We start from the raw sequence: 15,494 nt of genomic DNA on the forward strand, positions 1-15,494 counted from the left end.
CTTCCCAACATGTTCCTGACCCTCTGACCCACGCCTGATGTCTCTGTTTCCCTACCTCACCTTCAAGTCACTTGTGATACCTAACTCTGGCCAACACAGCCTTGTACTGGAACCACAGGGAGCTACACTTTGAGGTGATAGGACAGGAGGTCTCCATGGCAACTCCGGACCAATCTAGTTTCTTCACCATATCTGTCCCAGACTATGTGGTTCCCCAAAGTTCTGGAAAAATGATGGTCAATTATTAGCAAGTTGGGCAAGAGGCCCAGTCTGCCTCTTAAGTGCAGCGTAAACGCTACAGTGGGTCCTTTTTTGCACCATAGTCTGGATTTAAGAATCATCTTCACAGGTTTTTCCCTTAGCCCTCCCTTCCCTGTTTCCCACAGCTTTGTTTTATCCTGAGAATCTCAAAAGAGTAGCTGCTTATTTTCTCAACTTAAATAAAGACAGTTCCACAACCACGTGTCATAATTCACACGAAGGAGCAATCTGGCTTTATTGAAAGGGAGGGGGGAAGATGGATTGAGCTGGGCCAGAATCTTGTCAGGGCTCCTCAGTGACTGCAGCCCAGGAGGCTGTTTACTCGCTGGGGCTGAGGAAGGGTCTTGGCTGCAATCAGTTTCTCCACATTGCTGTAGCAGTACAAATTGGGGCCTTGGACGAGGTACAAACTGGGACCATTGGCAGAACATGACTTGGGGCCAAGGGACTTGTCCATACACAGGGCGCCATCAACCTTCTCATGGGGCCAGGAAAGCTCTGTCCACGTGGCTTGAGCTCCTAACGTCAGATCCAGCCACCATAGCTGCCGTCCTGGGAAGAAGACACCAAACCTAACATGACTTCTGTGTCTGACTCATCTGTTCTCATGACCTGGTGGAGATTTATGCCATGGAGAGGTAGCAGGACAAGTCACCCCTCAGCACCCAGAAAGCCCCTCACCTTTCATGATGTAGAGCTGGGAAGAACCAGGGCAGGTGAAGGTTGCATCCACAGCGTCAAGGCTGATCCCATGAGGGCTACCAAGTTCCTTCTCCAGCCTCTTTGGATAGCCACTTACGAGATTATAGCCTCCCTTGATCAGGAAGACATACACTTGGGTACCCTAGGGGACAGAGCACAGTATTAACATAAACATGGATAGTCTTGTCTCCTTTTCCATCTCAAGCCTTTCTCCCAACACATACCTGGATCAGATACAGCTTATCTTCCCAAGAAAAGGCAGCATCCACCGATGAAGGACCCTGGGGCCACTGATGGGCAATGGGCCAGCTGTGCAATCCATCACGGATGGTGTCCAGGCGCCAGTAGTGGGACCCTGTAGGATTTCAGAGGTAGTGTTAGTGCCGGTGAAAGGGCTTGTAGCGGGTGCGGGGGTGAGTCATGAGAGCGACAGAACGCGTCCAGAGGCCAAGCGGGTGTGTGTGGGGGGGAGACGGTGAGGTAGAGTGAGACTTGGTTAGCCACGTTGGAAGCCCTGGCCCTGTTGAAGCTAGAGTTGGCAGAGGCCTGACAGAGAGGCAAGCAATGAGCAAGGCTCCAGGTCAATCCAACACCATGAGGTATGGTCTCCCTGAATATCCTGAGCGTCCGTGTGCAGGGATGTGGTAATGGCTAATGGGTTGGAAGAGAAACACTATGGAAACTTCTCAGCATTCTCACTGCTGGGTCTTCTGGTTGCTGTGAAGTGGCAGCAGAGGGAGGGAGTAGCTGGGCCAGCACTCCATTTTTCTTCTCCCCTTTTCTTAACAATTTATAAAGGGATTTTCTGACTCCCATTTACCCTTTTCTTCCCATGTTCTTTTAATTACACTTCTGTTTCCCTCCTCCACTGAAATTGTTTTTTTATTTTAAAAAAGTTTTATTTGAGCCACATGTGTTGGCGCACGCCTTTGATCCCAGCACTCAGGAGGCAGAGGTAGGAGGACTGCTGTAAGTTCAAGGCCAGCCTGGGACTACAAAGTGAGTACCATGTCAGCTTGGGTTAAAGTAAGACCCTATCTCAGACATTTCTATAATTTATTTTCAAGTGTGTGTGCACATGTGTGCATGCACCAAGGTCTCTTGCTGCTGCAGATAATTGTGGGTGGCTGAGGAACTGAACCTTGGCTGATAGACTTTGCAAGCAAGTGCTTTTAATTATTAAGTCATCTCTAAGGTTATAACATCCTCCAAATCTGTCAATTCTCTGTCTTTTCCTGACTAGCTGTCAGCAGAACTTCACTGCTTAACACTTCTTTTTTCTATTCATTAATAGTTTGTTTTATTTTGGGTTTTTATCAGGTACGGTCTCACTCTAGCCCAGCCTGACCTGGAATTCACTATGTAGTCTCAGGCGAGCCTCGAACTCATGGAAATCCTCCTACTTCTGCCTCCCAACTGCTGGGATTAAAGGCATGTGACACCACATCTGGCTTTATTTTATTTTATTTTTTAAGATTTTTATTCTTTATTTACTTGAGAGAGAAAAAGAAAAAGGTGGGTGTGTCAGGGCCTCTAGCCACTGCAAACAAACTCCAAATGCACATGCACCACCTAGTGCATCTGGTTTTATGTGGGTACTGGAGAATTGAACCTGGGTCCTTAGGCTTCACAGGCAAGCACCTTAACTGCTAAGTCATCTCTTCAGACCTTCATTAATATTCTTTGAGATATTTATTTACCTACGGACTATATATTCATGTGTGCGTGCATGAGCACACCTGCGTGTCATGCTGCTGCACACAAACACTAGATTCGTGCACTAGCTTGGGTCTGGCTTACATGGATGCTGGACAACTAAACCCAGGCAAGTGCAGTTTGCAAGCAACTGCCTTTACCTGCTGAGCCATCTCTGCAACCTGTCATTATTATTATTATTATTTTGAAGCAAGGTCTCACTCTAGCCCAGGATGATCTAGAACTCATTCTATAGCCCCAGGTTGGCCTTGAGATCATGGGGATCCTCCTACCTCAGCCTCCTGAGTGCAGAGATAATAGGCATGAGCTACGACACCCAGCTTCTGTTCCTTAACAATGGGGTTCATCTCAGCGCCAGATGAAGTCTATGCCCAGAAGCTTGGACATAGAAATGAGGTGTCTTGGAAAAGATGGAGTTCCTAAAAATATATTAAGGGGGATCCACAGCACCCAGAAGGACACGCATGTGACAGCAAGTAATGCAAAGAAGCCTAGAGGATTGGGGCAGCCCAGAGAGCAAGCAAGAGCCAGAGGACTCAGCGGCACACCAGGCAAGGAAACCAGGACAGTGATTGAGCCAGAGAAGACCGCAGAGGATACAGGACGAGGAGGAGATGACAGTGAGGGTATAGGAGTGAATGAAGCAGAGAGAATGAAGGGCTGGGCAGAGGTTGGAAAACAGGCAGCAGAGATGAGGGCATTCAAGGGAGTGCGGGCGTATGGGTTGCAGTGGGAGAAAATACAGGGACAGAGATGAAAGAACTGTGTCAGAGATGAGACACACCAGCGAAGGAGCTAGGAGCATGGAGATGGGTCTTGGGGGACTCTCTTACCACTGAAGGCATAGGTGGCTCCATGGTTATCAGACAGCAAAGCCGACAAGACGAGGTCCGGGCTACAGCGATTGTAATCAGGGCTAGGGTGGGTGCCATTCCTGTGGCTGGTTCCGTTTCTGTGTCTACCATGGCCTGGAGAGCAGTGAGTGAAAGGAACACAGAGGGAGGCCAGTGTCAGGAGCAAGACAGGGCTGGGGTTATAGTAGGAACGTGGGCTTTCTGCATGTTAGGACAATGAGAAGAGTCAGGAAAGGGGTCTAGGGAAAGCGCTAGGAGTCAGGGTAGGAGATGGGAGCATGTGGCTCTACAAAAGCTCCGCCAAGGTGCATGCATTCCAACAGCCCCTAGCGGTTGGGACTTTCTCACCTCTGCCAGGGCAGGACAGGAAGTAGTCTCTAGCGTCCAGAGGATACCTGGGAGGCACCTCTCCGGTGACAGGGTTGAAGCGCAGGAACTGGTTACCCTGGAAGCAGTAGTAGCGTTCAAGCCACCTAAGGGCAGAGGTGCAGTTCCCAACAGCTGTCCAGGAACGCTCCTTCGTGGTTCTTGTAGCCGAGTCCCAGAACCACTTGCGGTTACCTTGTCAGATAAATCAAAAGCTTATTTTGGCGAGGCTGGGTTGTGCTTCCTCTCTGCTTGCACTGGGGGATCCGGGATGACGGGATATGATCACTGGCTACGTGGAGCACGCAGCCCCGAAGGGAAGAGGTCGAGTGGAGAGGTCATACTACAGAACTGGCAGATCTGCTCAGTGCCAGGAAGAGCTGGGAAAACTCAGGAAAAGTGACACTTAAGCTGAAGTCTGACGTAGGAGTACCAGACAGACAAGAAGGGGAGCTGGAGCTCCAGAGAGAAGAGAGCCAAAACTGTAAGGCAAATGGAGTGTTCAGAGGTTGGGGTCATTTCTGAAGCTCAGGATTCAAGGTCAGGCTCCGATGGGAGTCAAAGCTCGAGAGCCAAGGGTTGATCGTGGCGAGATGTGGACAGAAGACCGAGGAGCCTGAGTTTGTCCCAGAGTCATGGGAAATCAAGCACTTCTGGCCCAGCTGCTGTCATCAAAATGGTTTTCTCTGCTTCCCCTACTTAACCTCTAGATTCAAGCTGGCCTTCCTAGCGTCCTCAAACAAACAAACAGTGGCCTTCGTGCCAACACCACCAACCCACCAAGCTCGTGGACCCCAGCCTGCGCAGACCTTGGAAGAAGATGATGCCTTCACTTTGGCATTCTCCACGGTGGCATTCCACAGCCGCGTCCACTGGGAATGGGATTCCGGGAAACTCATCTTGGAGCAGCTTTGGGTATCCGTTCTCTTTCTTTTCAGGGGGGTACATCCACACTTTGTCTCCCTGCATGCAAAAGCACTCTCTGTTAAACCGCACATGCCCAGAAGCTGTCTCTCTGTATCCCATGCATTTGTTTGTTTGTTTGTTTTTCAAGGTAGGGTCTCACTCTAGCGCAGCCTGGCCTGAAAGTCACTCTGTAGTCCCAAGCTGGCCTTGAACTCACAGAAATCCTCCTACCTTTGCCTCCCAAGTGCTACGATTAAAGGCATGTGCCACCAGAGCTGGCCTCCCACACAGTTTTGATGTATTGCGCTTATGCAATGTCCCCTTACGGCTGCATGTTCTCAGTCCATCTGTGGGGAATAACACATTGCCCCTTGCATAGCCAATGCATAACCTCAGAAACGGGGTCACTCTTACAACAACACAAGCACATCTGGCTGTGTGCAACCACAGACTTTTGTGGCACACCTACTTACAGCACATTCACAAATAGTTATTCTGCAATCAACCATCCATTCATACATTCCTTGCTGATCTATTGATGTATTCATTCAACAAACAGCTACTGAATTACTATTACATTTCAAGTATTATGAGGGGCACTGACCATTGAGGGATGACAGAATCCTACCCTTTTTTTTTTTGGTTTTTCGAGGTAGGGTCTCACTCTGGTCCAGGCTGACCTGGAATTAACTATGTAGTCTCAGGGTGGCCTCGAACTCTCGGCAATCCTCCTACCTCTGCCTCCCGAGTGCTGGAATTAAAGGCGTGTGCCACCACGCCTGGCCAGAATCCTACCTTTAAGCGCAAAGTATACAAAAAGAAAACCATCGCCATGAATTCAAGGCCACCCTGAGACTACATACTGGGATTCCAGCAGATTAGCCTGGGCTAGAATAAATCCCTACCTTGAAAAACTGAAAATCAAAACACAAGAAGACAGAGAGAGAATGAGAGAGGGAGGGAGACACCAATGCTACAGCTCTAGCCTTGCAACCACCAAGGTAGAAGGCGCGCAGAGTGCACTGGGAATGGAGGAATGCCTAATTCTTCAGAGAGAAGCCCTAGCAGGTTTCAGAGTAGAGAGAAAGCCCGTGAGCCAATAGTTGGAGGATTTTCCATGGTAGTAAGGACAGCAGCAGATAGAGCTCTAAAGCAAGGAAGCACAGAGTACTGAGAAAACTGCGCCATCTCACGTGACTGGTCCACCGTGAAGTCGGCAAAGGAGGAAACAACCAAGGTGCACTTGGCCTTTTGGTATTAGGCACATGGTGGTGCCTTTTCTGAAAGAAAAGGCTGCTTTGTAAGGAAGATGCTAACTTTATTTTGAGAGATGCTGGGTTTGAGTTCCTTTGGAATATCTAAGCCAGAGAATTTATCTTTTAAAAATGTTGTCTTTGCCAGGCATGGTGGTGCACACCTTTAATCCCAGCACTTGGGAGGCAGAGGTAGGAGGATCGCCATGAGTTCAAGGCCACCCTGAGACTACAGAGTGATTTTCAGGTCAGCCTGAGCTAGAGTGAGACCCTACCTTGAAAAAAAAAAAAAAAAAAAAAACAACGTTGTATTTATTTATTTGCAGAAGGAGAGAGAGAATGGGCTTGCCGGGGCCTCTTGCTACTACAAGTAAACTTCAGAAGCATGTGTCATTTTGTACATCTGGCTTTACATGGGCACTGGGGAATCAAACCCAGGTCATTAGGCTTCACAAACAAGCACTAAGCCACCAAGCTATCTCCTCAGCCCGTAAGTCAGAAATTTTAAGCAGGAAGTTGGAAAGAGATCCAGATCTGGTGTCCAGAGCCTGCAGCTTTTGGAGCCACAGTAGTGGTTGGAATCACCCAGGGAGGGTGTTTGGAAGGCTCTAAGAGTGAATCTCCAAAGGACATTCGGACCTGGTTAAGGACAGGACACATGAGAAGGGAGGGGAAAGAAGCAGGAGGGAAAACAAAAGCAGCAGTAGGGGCCACTCCCAGCCTTTGAGCAAGTTAGGAGAAGAAATCCTTTCATCTGAGCAGACACAGGCTGAGCCAGGGCCTGAGACTTATGAATACAGAAGTCATTACGCTGGGAAAAGCCAGCTATGCATATGACCTGACCGGGACCTGATATAGAGGGTCATGGAAGCCTAGGAAAGAAACTATAGTAAGGCAAGTGTAGCAGAGCTGGCTGCAAGTAGGTTAGGACTGAAAAACAGTCTAGCAGCCTCCAGACCCATGCGCATGCGCTCCCTTAACCTATGCTGCTATGTGAAAAGAAGGCACGGGGGAAGGAAACTCGGTTTCTACACATATGCCATATTTGAATGTGGCCTCTAAAGTTATGTGTTGGAGACTTAAATCCAATCCCACAGTGCTGGGAGGTGGGACCTAATAAGAGGAAATTTGCTCAGCAGAGTATGAATCGATTCGTGTCACCACTGCTTGGATGTGGTAACACAAGGGGATTCGTTATCACAAGAGTGGGTCGCTCGAAGGGCTGGGGAGATGGCTCAGCAGTTAAACGTGCTCACTTGCAAATCGTGATGGACTAGCTTCGATTTCCCAGCACCCATGGAAAGCCAGATGCACAAAGTGGTGAATGCATCTGGTTTACAGGGTCAGGAAGCCCTGGCACGCCCACATTCGCTCCCTTTCTGTTTGCCTCTTTCTGTCTATGTCTGTCCCCAATAAATAAACAAACTAGGGCTGGAGAGATGGCTTAGCGGTTAAGCGCTTGCCTGTGAAGCCTAAGGACCTCGGTTCGAGGCTCGGTTCCCCAGGTCCCACGTTAGCCAGATGCACAAGGGGGCGCACGCGTCTGGAGTTCGTTTGCAGAGGCTGGAAGCCCTGGCGCGCCCATTCTCTCTCTCTCCCTCTATCTGTCTTTCTCTCTGTGTCTGTCGCTCTCAAATAAATAAATAAATAAATAATTTTAAAAAAATAAAATAAACTAGCCGGTCACTATAAAGCAGGCGTGGACTTCTCTTGCCTCTTTCTCACTCTTATCCTCTCTTGATGTGGTGCCATCTTCCCACCGTCCTGGGACGCAGCATGAGTTTCCTTGTCAAATGCTACTGCTCTGCTCCCAGGCTTCCCAAGCCCCACAGTCAGAGTCAAATAAATTTCTGCTCATTAAAATGATCTACTTTCTCTCTCACACAAATAAATAAATAAAAATAAATATTGGGCTGGAGAGATTGCTCAATGGTTAGCGTACTTGCCTGAAAAGTTTAAGTACTTGGGTTCGATTCCCCAGTACCCACATATAAGCCAGATACACAAGGTGGCACATGTGTCTGCAGTTTATTTACAGTGACTAGAAGCCCTAGCATGCTCATTTTTTCCCTCCCTCTCTCCTTCTGCTTCTTTCTTTCTGTCTCTCTCTTAAAATATTTTTATTTTATTTATTTATTTTAAAGGAAGAGGGAAAGAGGCAGAGAAAGAGAATGGGCATGCCAGGGCCTCCAGCCACTGCAAACAAACTCCACATGCATGTGCCACCTTGTGCATCTGACTTATATGGGTCCTGGGGAATTAACCTGAGTTCTTCAGTTTTGCAGGCAAGCACCTTAACCACTAAGCAATCTCTCCAGGCCCCCTCTCTCTTCCTGTCTCTCTCTCTCTCTCTCTCTCTCTCTCTCAAATAAATAAATAAATAAATAAATAAATAAATAAGATGATCTAGTCTCGGGTGTTCCGTTATAGCAGCAGGAAATGTTCTAAGACAGGCTTCATGCCACAGACACATAAGGGAAGGATTCTAGTATTGATTCTGGACCTTTCTAGCCCAGATCTGCCCTTGGCCCATCAGTACCTTAATCAGGAAGATACTGTCAGGACCACGGCGGAATGCAGCATCCACTGAGCTGGTGATATTCTTCCACCTCTCTGAGATTAACTCTCGGGTCTTTGTGTGACTCTTCCACACGAACTCCCCTAAAAGACATATGCATGTGCTGAGGGACCCAGAACAAACCTCTGGCTAAGATAGTTACAGAGCATCTGTCTCTGATACCCTCCGATAATTCCTGAGCCCTCCCACCAGGGGAGACACTCTCTGAAGGGAACCAAGTCTAAGGTCCCAAACACTCCAACCTCAGCCTCTTCTATATTATTATTATTATTATTTATTGTTTTGATTTTTTTTAGATAGGCTCATCTATGTAACCCTAGGCTGATCTCGAACTTATGATCCTCTTTCCCCAGCCCCCCAGGGCTTCTCTCTTACCTTTGAAAAACAGCATCGTTCCATTGTGGTCCAGGGTGGCAGCATCGAAACTCCAGCCATCTGAGCAGTGTTCTGGTTTGGAGGCAAGGTAAAAATATCAATGAGATGACAAAGTGAAGAGACGCACTCACACAGAAAGACTCAGGGAGTTAGGGGGCTCACCAATGACATCTGAGTCTGGCTTGGTCCCGCTGTCACCTTCAGGGGCGTTCCCGTGGGCGCTAGAGAGAACACAGAGGGGAGTTTGGGTCAATGGGGACCAGTCCCTCTTCCTTAGCTCTTGACTTAGGCCTAAAAAGTTGACTCCATCTACAGACCACAATCCTCCGTTCCCAGTCCCCACTTCACTCACTGAGGCAGAGGGTTGGCAATAGCCAGGGACCAGCATAGGCCCAGCAACCCCAAGACAACTGAGGCTCGCAATGTTTCAGCCATGCTGAGCTGGAGTGGCCACGGGACAGGGCTGAGCGCTGGGCTTAACTTATATCAAGTTGGCCACAGTGCCACCCCCAGTCCAACCCTATTGGGAAGTAGCTGTCTGTCAGGGCTGTGCCAATATTAGCTGATGACATCCCTGTCAACAAGGGCAAGGTCTAGAAAGAAATCTGAATCCAGGACTCCCTCTTCCCGGCAACAGCCCTACCCCCTCCGCAACTTTCCAGCACTGACTGGCAAGGATGGTGACTCTTGCCACACTGGCCATGGGTCCCGGTGCCTGTTAATCAGGTAGGCAAAGGATCACCTCTCTGTAGCTGATCTGTCCAGTGGGGAAGGAGAAAAGAGGACAGAATGAGCTATATACATAGAGACTCTGAGAAACACTCAGTAGAACTTTTCCAAGCTTCACTCATCAGGGGCCTTTCTGGGGTACCTCTGAGACTTTTCAGTTTCATTCCTGGACTAGAGATTTGGGGACAATGTCTCACCATTGCCAAATAATCCACACCCCATGCCCTGCTTCAGCTCCTGAGCCCTTCCTGGCAAAATGTGTTGCAAAAATGCCTGGGAGGGCAGGGCTGACAGTAACAGGCCCGAGGCGCCTCTTCTCCATGTGTCCGCTGGCAGTTTCCACCTCTCAGGGAAGAAGCTCCTTTATTTACCTATCACAGAACAAACTGAACTGTAGCTGAGATTGCACAATATTTACAACTGATTTCGACTTAAGTATTACCTTGTTACCTTCCCAGTAAATCCTTTCTGAACCAGCCAATGCAACCATTTTGCTTGTTTTATTCATGCCACCAAGCAAAACTTGAAATTCTTTTTATTTATTAACTATTTTATGAGGGGGACAGATAAGAGAAAGAGAGAGAGAAAATGGGTGATCCAGGGCTTCTAGACTCTGCAAATAAACTCCAGATGCACGCGCCATCTTGTGCATCTGGCTTTACATGGGTACTAAGGAATCAAACCTGGGTCCTTAGGCTTTGTAGGCAAGCGACTTAACCACTGAACCATCTCTCTAGTCCCTTGAGATTCTTTTATATGTCTGCTTATTTGACTGCTTTGTTGTTGTTAGGATGCTGGGATCCAAGCCAGAGTCTGTGTGGGAGGCAAGTGCTCTGCTGCTGACCAATATGCTCAGCTCTTAGTTGCTTTTTGTTGTTTGCTTGTTTTATTTATTTATTTGACAGAGAGAAAGAGGGAGGGAGAGAGAGAGAGAGAATGGGCACGTCAGGGCTCTAGGCGCTGCAAACAAACTCCAGATGTATGCGCCCCTTTGTGCATCTGGCTAATGTGGGTCCTGGGTCCTTTGGCTTTCCAGACAAATGCCTTAACTGCTAAGCCATCTCTCCAGCCCATTGCTTGTTTTTTTTTTAAGTTTTTGTTTATTTTTATTTATTTATTTGAGAGAGAAAGAGGCAGAGAGAGAGAGAGAGAGAGAAGAGAGAGAGAGAGAGAAGAGAGAGAGAGAGAGAGAGAGAGAGAGAGAGAGAGAGAATGAGCACACCAGGGCTTCCAGCCACTGCAAACAAACTCCAAACACGTGCGCCTCCTTGTGCATCTGGCTAACGTGGGTTCTGGGGAATCGAGCCTTGAACCGGGGTCCTTTGGCTTCACAGGCAAGCGCTTAACCGCTAAGCCATCTCTCCAGCCCTGCTTGTTGTTTGTAACCAACCCAGGACCTCACAAATGTGAGAAAAGTTCTCCTCCAATAGCCCCCATCCTAGCCCTGCTTTTGTTTTGCCTGTCTTGTTTATCATTATATCCCTGCACCTAAAGTGGCATATAATAGTGTGTGCAGTAAATAAAATAAAAATGAGTTTAAAGTGCTGAGTATTCAAATTTCTGATAATCTTCCTTCCTCTGGGATAAGTGGAATATTGATAATGGGGGTATTTTATGACAGAGGACATGCTGACATCCAGAGGTCACGTTCACTTGTCTCTGTACTTTATACAGTGGTCTTGTTTCCCTCGCCATTGTCTCAGTCCCATGTCCCTTTTGTTCCAGGAATCTCACCTGCTGCCTTCAGGGCCTGTTGTCACCCTCGCTCCCCAGGACCTCTCCCAAAGCGCTGCAAGCTCAGAAGAGAACTCTAAGTAGAACTGGCTATGGACCTCGCCCAGACCCCTGCTAGGTAGCTAAGTCTGACAAAGCCTTGATCTCTCTCAGGTGGCTCCCTGTCCCTTAGAGAAAGTCCAAGGTAACCTCTTTTCTCACTTTAGTGCTGGGCATCAGACTGGGGATCTTGGGCATGCTGAGCTTGCCACTGAGCTACAGCTGAAACCCTGAGACCCCTTTCTGACTCTGCAGGAAAACTTAAGATTTCTGGGACTTTGGGAACATGTCAGCAGGCCTCTGCCCTGGCTCCATCTCCTCTTCTGACTTACAAAGGAACACATGCTGTTAGCATCATTCCTTTCCCAAGGGTCAGCAGGCCAAGCTAGACTCCAGAGGGACAAAGACACGGCACCTGCTGCGGATGCCTCACGCCCACCCACCTTCTCCCCGTGACAGCACATCTGTGACTGCACCTGCTCCAGCCAGCCGCTGAGCACTGGGAACTGCGGCCACTAGCTTGTCCTTCACCTTTTCCCTCACTCACAGCCTCTGAGACCTTATTCCCTCCTGAGTACCAGTCGCCTTCCCTCAGCAATCTCCTCAACAATTCATGAGACCTTGTCCTCATGTCCCACAGGCTCTGCTGAGCCCGCCTGGGGAGGTGAAAGCTTTTATTCCCAGTCACAAACTCTCTCCAGAACGAACACGCACCATCAAAGTTTTCAACAGGCCGATCACTGACTTGCAGGCCAGTCTCCCTCTGGCCTTCGCCGGGCTCTCTGATTAGAAAAGTACATGTGCTTGATGATTGGTTTCCAGAGCCGCCTCTTCTTTCCACATAGCTCTGGTTCCCTTTGTAACGCTCCTGAATCCATCGTCTATCCCAGAAAAGTGTTTCTTGCCCCATTTACTGTTGTTTCCTAACCCACTCATTTGCATAAATGCTCCATCCGACTCCAGGGACTAGGTCCCTAGAGTCTTCCGCAAGCAGGAAGCTCATGTGGAAACTCAGCTTCTAAGCAGAAGGTTCATGGTAGAGGACTGTGTCCACGTGGGAACCCAGGGCTGCGAGTAAATTGGCTACCCTGGTGCTGGTCACAGGCGACGCTTTTCAGGTACCCCAGATAGGGCCCGACTGTGTCTACCCCTCGGAGGGGAAGAGCTGCCTCTGCTTGTCCTTAGTCCATCAGGCCTGTGGCCTGGACTGAGAAGCTTGTTCACAGTTAGGCCCAAGCGCCCCCTGGAGGCCACAGGGACCAGTGCATGTCTACAGTTCAATCCATCACAGGCCAGAGCCCAGCAGCTTTTCCTCTTGGAAACTGTCTTTCCAAGTCCCTCATCCTTTCTCACTACCGGTCCTGGCTATGTGGGCTTGTCAGCATGTCGTCTATGCTTTCTTCCATTCCCCTGCAAGCCTCCACTGTCCACACTGGGTACAGAGACCTCAGCCTCTAGCTTGATTTCCTGAGGAAAATTCAACTATCAGAAGTGTCAAACTATCTCCTTTAAAATAACGATTTAGTTAGTCATTGTGGGTGTGGGGAGGTGGTGCACATGTCATGATGCATGTGTGGAGGTCAGAGGACAGCTTTGAGGTGTCGGTGCTCTACCTTCTCTGAAGACAGGGTCTCTGTGTTTTAATCTGGTTATTGACCACTTCCATAGGTAACATATCATGCTCATGATCCCCTCGCAACACTCCCCTTTTCATCTTTCCAAGTCCCCCCTCCACTGAATCCTTTCTTTTTTGCAACTAGTCTCTCTTCTATTTTGATGCCGTCATTTTAAAAATATTTATTTGTTGACAGAAAGAGAAAGAAAGGAGGATAGAGAGAGAGAGAGAGAGTGCCAATGTGCTCGCAAGGGCCTCTAGCCACTGTAAATGAACTCCAGATGCATGCACCATTTTGTGCATCTGGTTTTACATGGGTACTAGGGAAATGAACCCAGGTCATTAGGTTTTTCAGGCAAGCGCCTTAGCCACTGAGTCATCTCTCTAGCCCCCATCTTCCCTCCTCCTATTATAAAGGTCTTGTTTAGGTAGCATCAGTGACTATAAGGTCATGAATATCAAGACCACCCTATGTTTGAATGACAGCATTGTAAGCAGTCCTTGGAGACAGGGTCACTTGTGGACTGCAAACGAACAAACAGACTACTGGTCTGCAAGTTGTGGATTCTTCTGGTTCTGCCTCCCATTGTGGTGGGTGCATTGGAATCATAGATCCATGCACCACTTTTTTTCTTGTTTTTCTTCTCTTTCTTTCTTTTTCTTTTTTCTTTTTTCAAGGTAGGGTCTCACTCTAGCCCAGGCTGACCTGGAATTCACTATGTAGTCTCAGGCTGGCCTCGAACTCACAGAGATCCTCCTACCTCTACCTCCCCAGTGCTGGGATTAAAGGCGTGTGCCACCACGCCTAGCTATTTTCTTTTATTTCTTTCTCTTTCTTCCGTTTTCTTTTTTCTTTCTTTCTTTCTTCTTATTTATTTATTTAGTACATGCACCACTTTGCATCTGGCTTTACATGGGTGCTGGGGAACTGAACCCAAACCATCAGGCTTTGCAAGCAAGCACACAAGCACCTTTAACCACTGAGCTGTCTCCCCAGCACACACAACTATCACCTTTTTTGATGTAGTCTTTTAATTCTCCTAACCAGCAGCTTTCCAACCCACTGTCCCTTGGGATGGCTGCATCCAACTTGCTCTGATATTGAGCTGATTCTCTCCTTCCTTTCTCCTGGGACCCACTGACTGCTGGGTATAGCAGGCCTGAGCCTTGGCTGTGTAATTCCAGAACAGAGATTAGATTCCCCACTTCCTGGGGTTAGAAGGCTTAGGGACAAAGCTTAAGGCAGCTAAAAAGAGATCACTGCTCCCATATGACTATTATAGGCAAATCTCTTGCTCTGTCTATAATAGACCTTCTGAATAGTCCATTCTTATTTCTCTATGGATGAATAACAATGGTACTGCACTAAGCACTTGGTATTGTTTTATTTTACCAAATATATATTACTTCTTGCTATGGTCTGAACGGCTTTACCTCCTCTAGAATCATGTGCTGGAAGTTTAAACCCCAACAGCAGGTTGGGGAGTGAGGCCTAATGGGAGGTGTTTAGTATAATGCGGAGGTGTTTAGTATAATGTTGCAGGGATCTCTCTCTCTCTTTCTCTCTCTCTCTGTCTTGTTATTCTGTCACGGGAAAAAAAACAAACAAACTGTGTTTCTCTTCACCAGACGACACAGCTATTGACACTCTGGTCTTGGATTTCAGGATCCAGAACCAAAAGAAATAAATTCCTATCCTTTATAAATGATTTAGTCTCAACTATTTTATTTTAGCTGCACAAATGAACTGAGGCAGTTCTATCAGTCCTATTTTTCTGAATGAGGAAACCAACATCAGGTATCTTACCCTATTCACATTGCACGTGAGTGATGGAGTCCTCCTTTGAACCCAGGTTGCCTGACTCCAGGGTGTGTTCCTAACTCGACTGAGGACCATGATGTAAATATTTAACAGCTGCTTTCTAGAGGGTGAAAGGCCTGACTTTGGTGGTGTAAATACCCCAATCACAGCGAAGCTAGCTACTAGTGCAACATGGAAGTTGGAAAGAGATATGCAATAATGGACTTCCACATGGCATTGCTACTTAGGATACAATGGATAGTAAGAAACTCAAAGCAGATGTAGTAAAATAAGTAGGACGTGATGGTTTTGACCAATTTTCAGTTTTCATAAATGGGATTTAGTTTTTAACATTTTTGAGACTAGGGTTTCACTATGTAGGCCTAACTGGCCTTGAACTCATTACCTGATTACCTCCTGTTTGACCCAAGTACTAGAGTTACAGGTATAAGCCATCGTGCCTGGCTATAGTTTAACTTAAAAATTTTTTTGTTTTATTTTTATTTATTTACTTGAGAGCTACAGACAGACAGAGAAAGAGGCAGAGAGAGAGACAGAATGGGCA

General features: G+C 47.7%; 1 protein-coding gene across 1 annotated transcript; it reads right to left on the reverse strand.

Annotated features, from left to right (window-relative positions):
* Window positions 1-465: 465 nt before the first annotated feature.
* Window positions 466-9,030, reverse strand: Hpx (hemopexin). The gene is made up of 8 exons (XM_004650928.2): window positions 9,012-9,030; window positions 8,598-8,719; window positions 4,709-4,862; window positions 3,882-4,094; window positions 3,513-3,647; window positions 1,188-1,318; window positions 943-1,105; window positions 466-813 (listed from the first exon to the last, which is right to left on the reverse strand). The coding sequence occupies exons 1-8, from the start codon at window positions 9,025-9,027 to the stop codon at window positions 554-556; spliced, it is 1,194 nt and encodes a 397-aa protein (XP_004650985.2). The 5' UTR covers window positions 9,028-9,030; the 3' UTR covers window positions 466-553.
* Window positions 9,031-15,494: the final 6,464 nt, after the last annotated feature.

The sequence above is a fragment of the Jaculus jaculus genome, chromosome 3 (assembly GCF_020740685.1).
Source record: "Jaculus jaculus isolate mJacJac1 chromosome 3, mJacJac1.mat.Y.cur, whole genome shotgun sequence".
NCBI classification, from domain to species: domain Eukaryota; kingdom Metazoa; phylum Chordata; class Mammalia; order Rodentia; family Dipodidae; genus Jaculus; species Jaculus jaculus.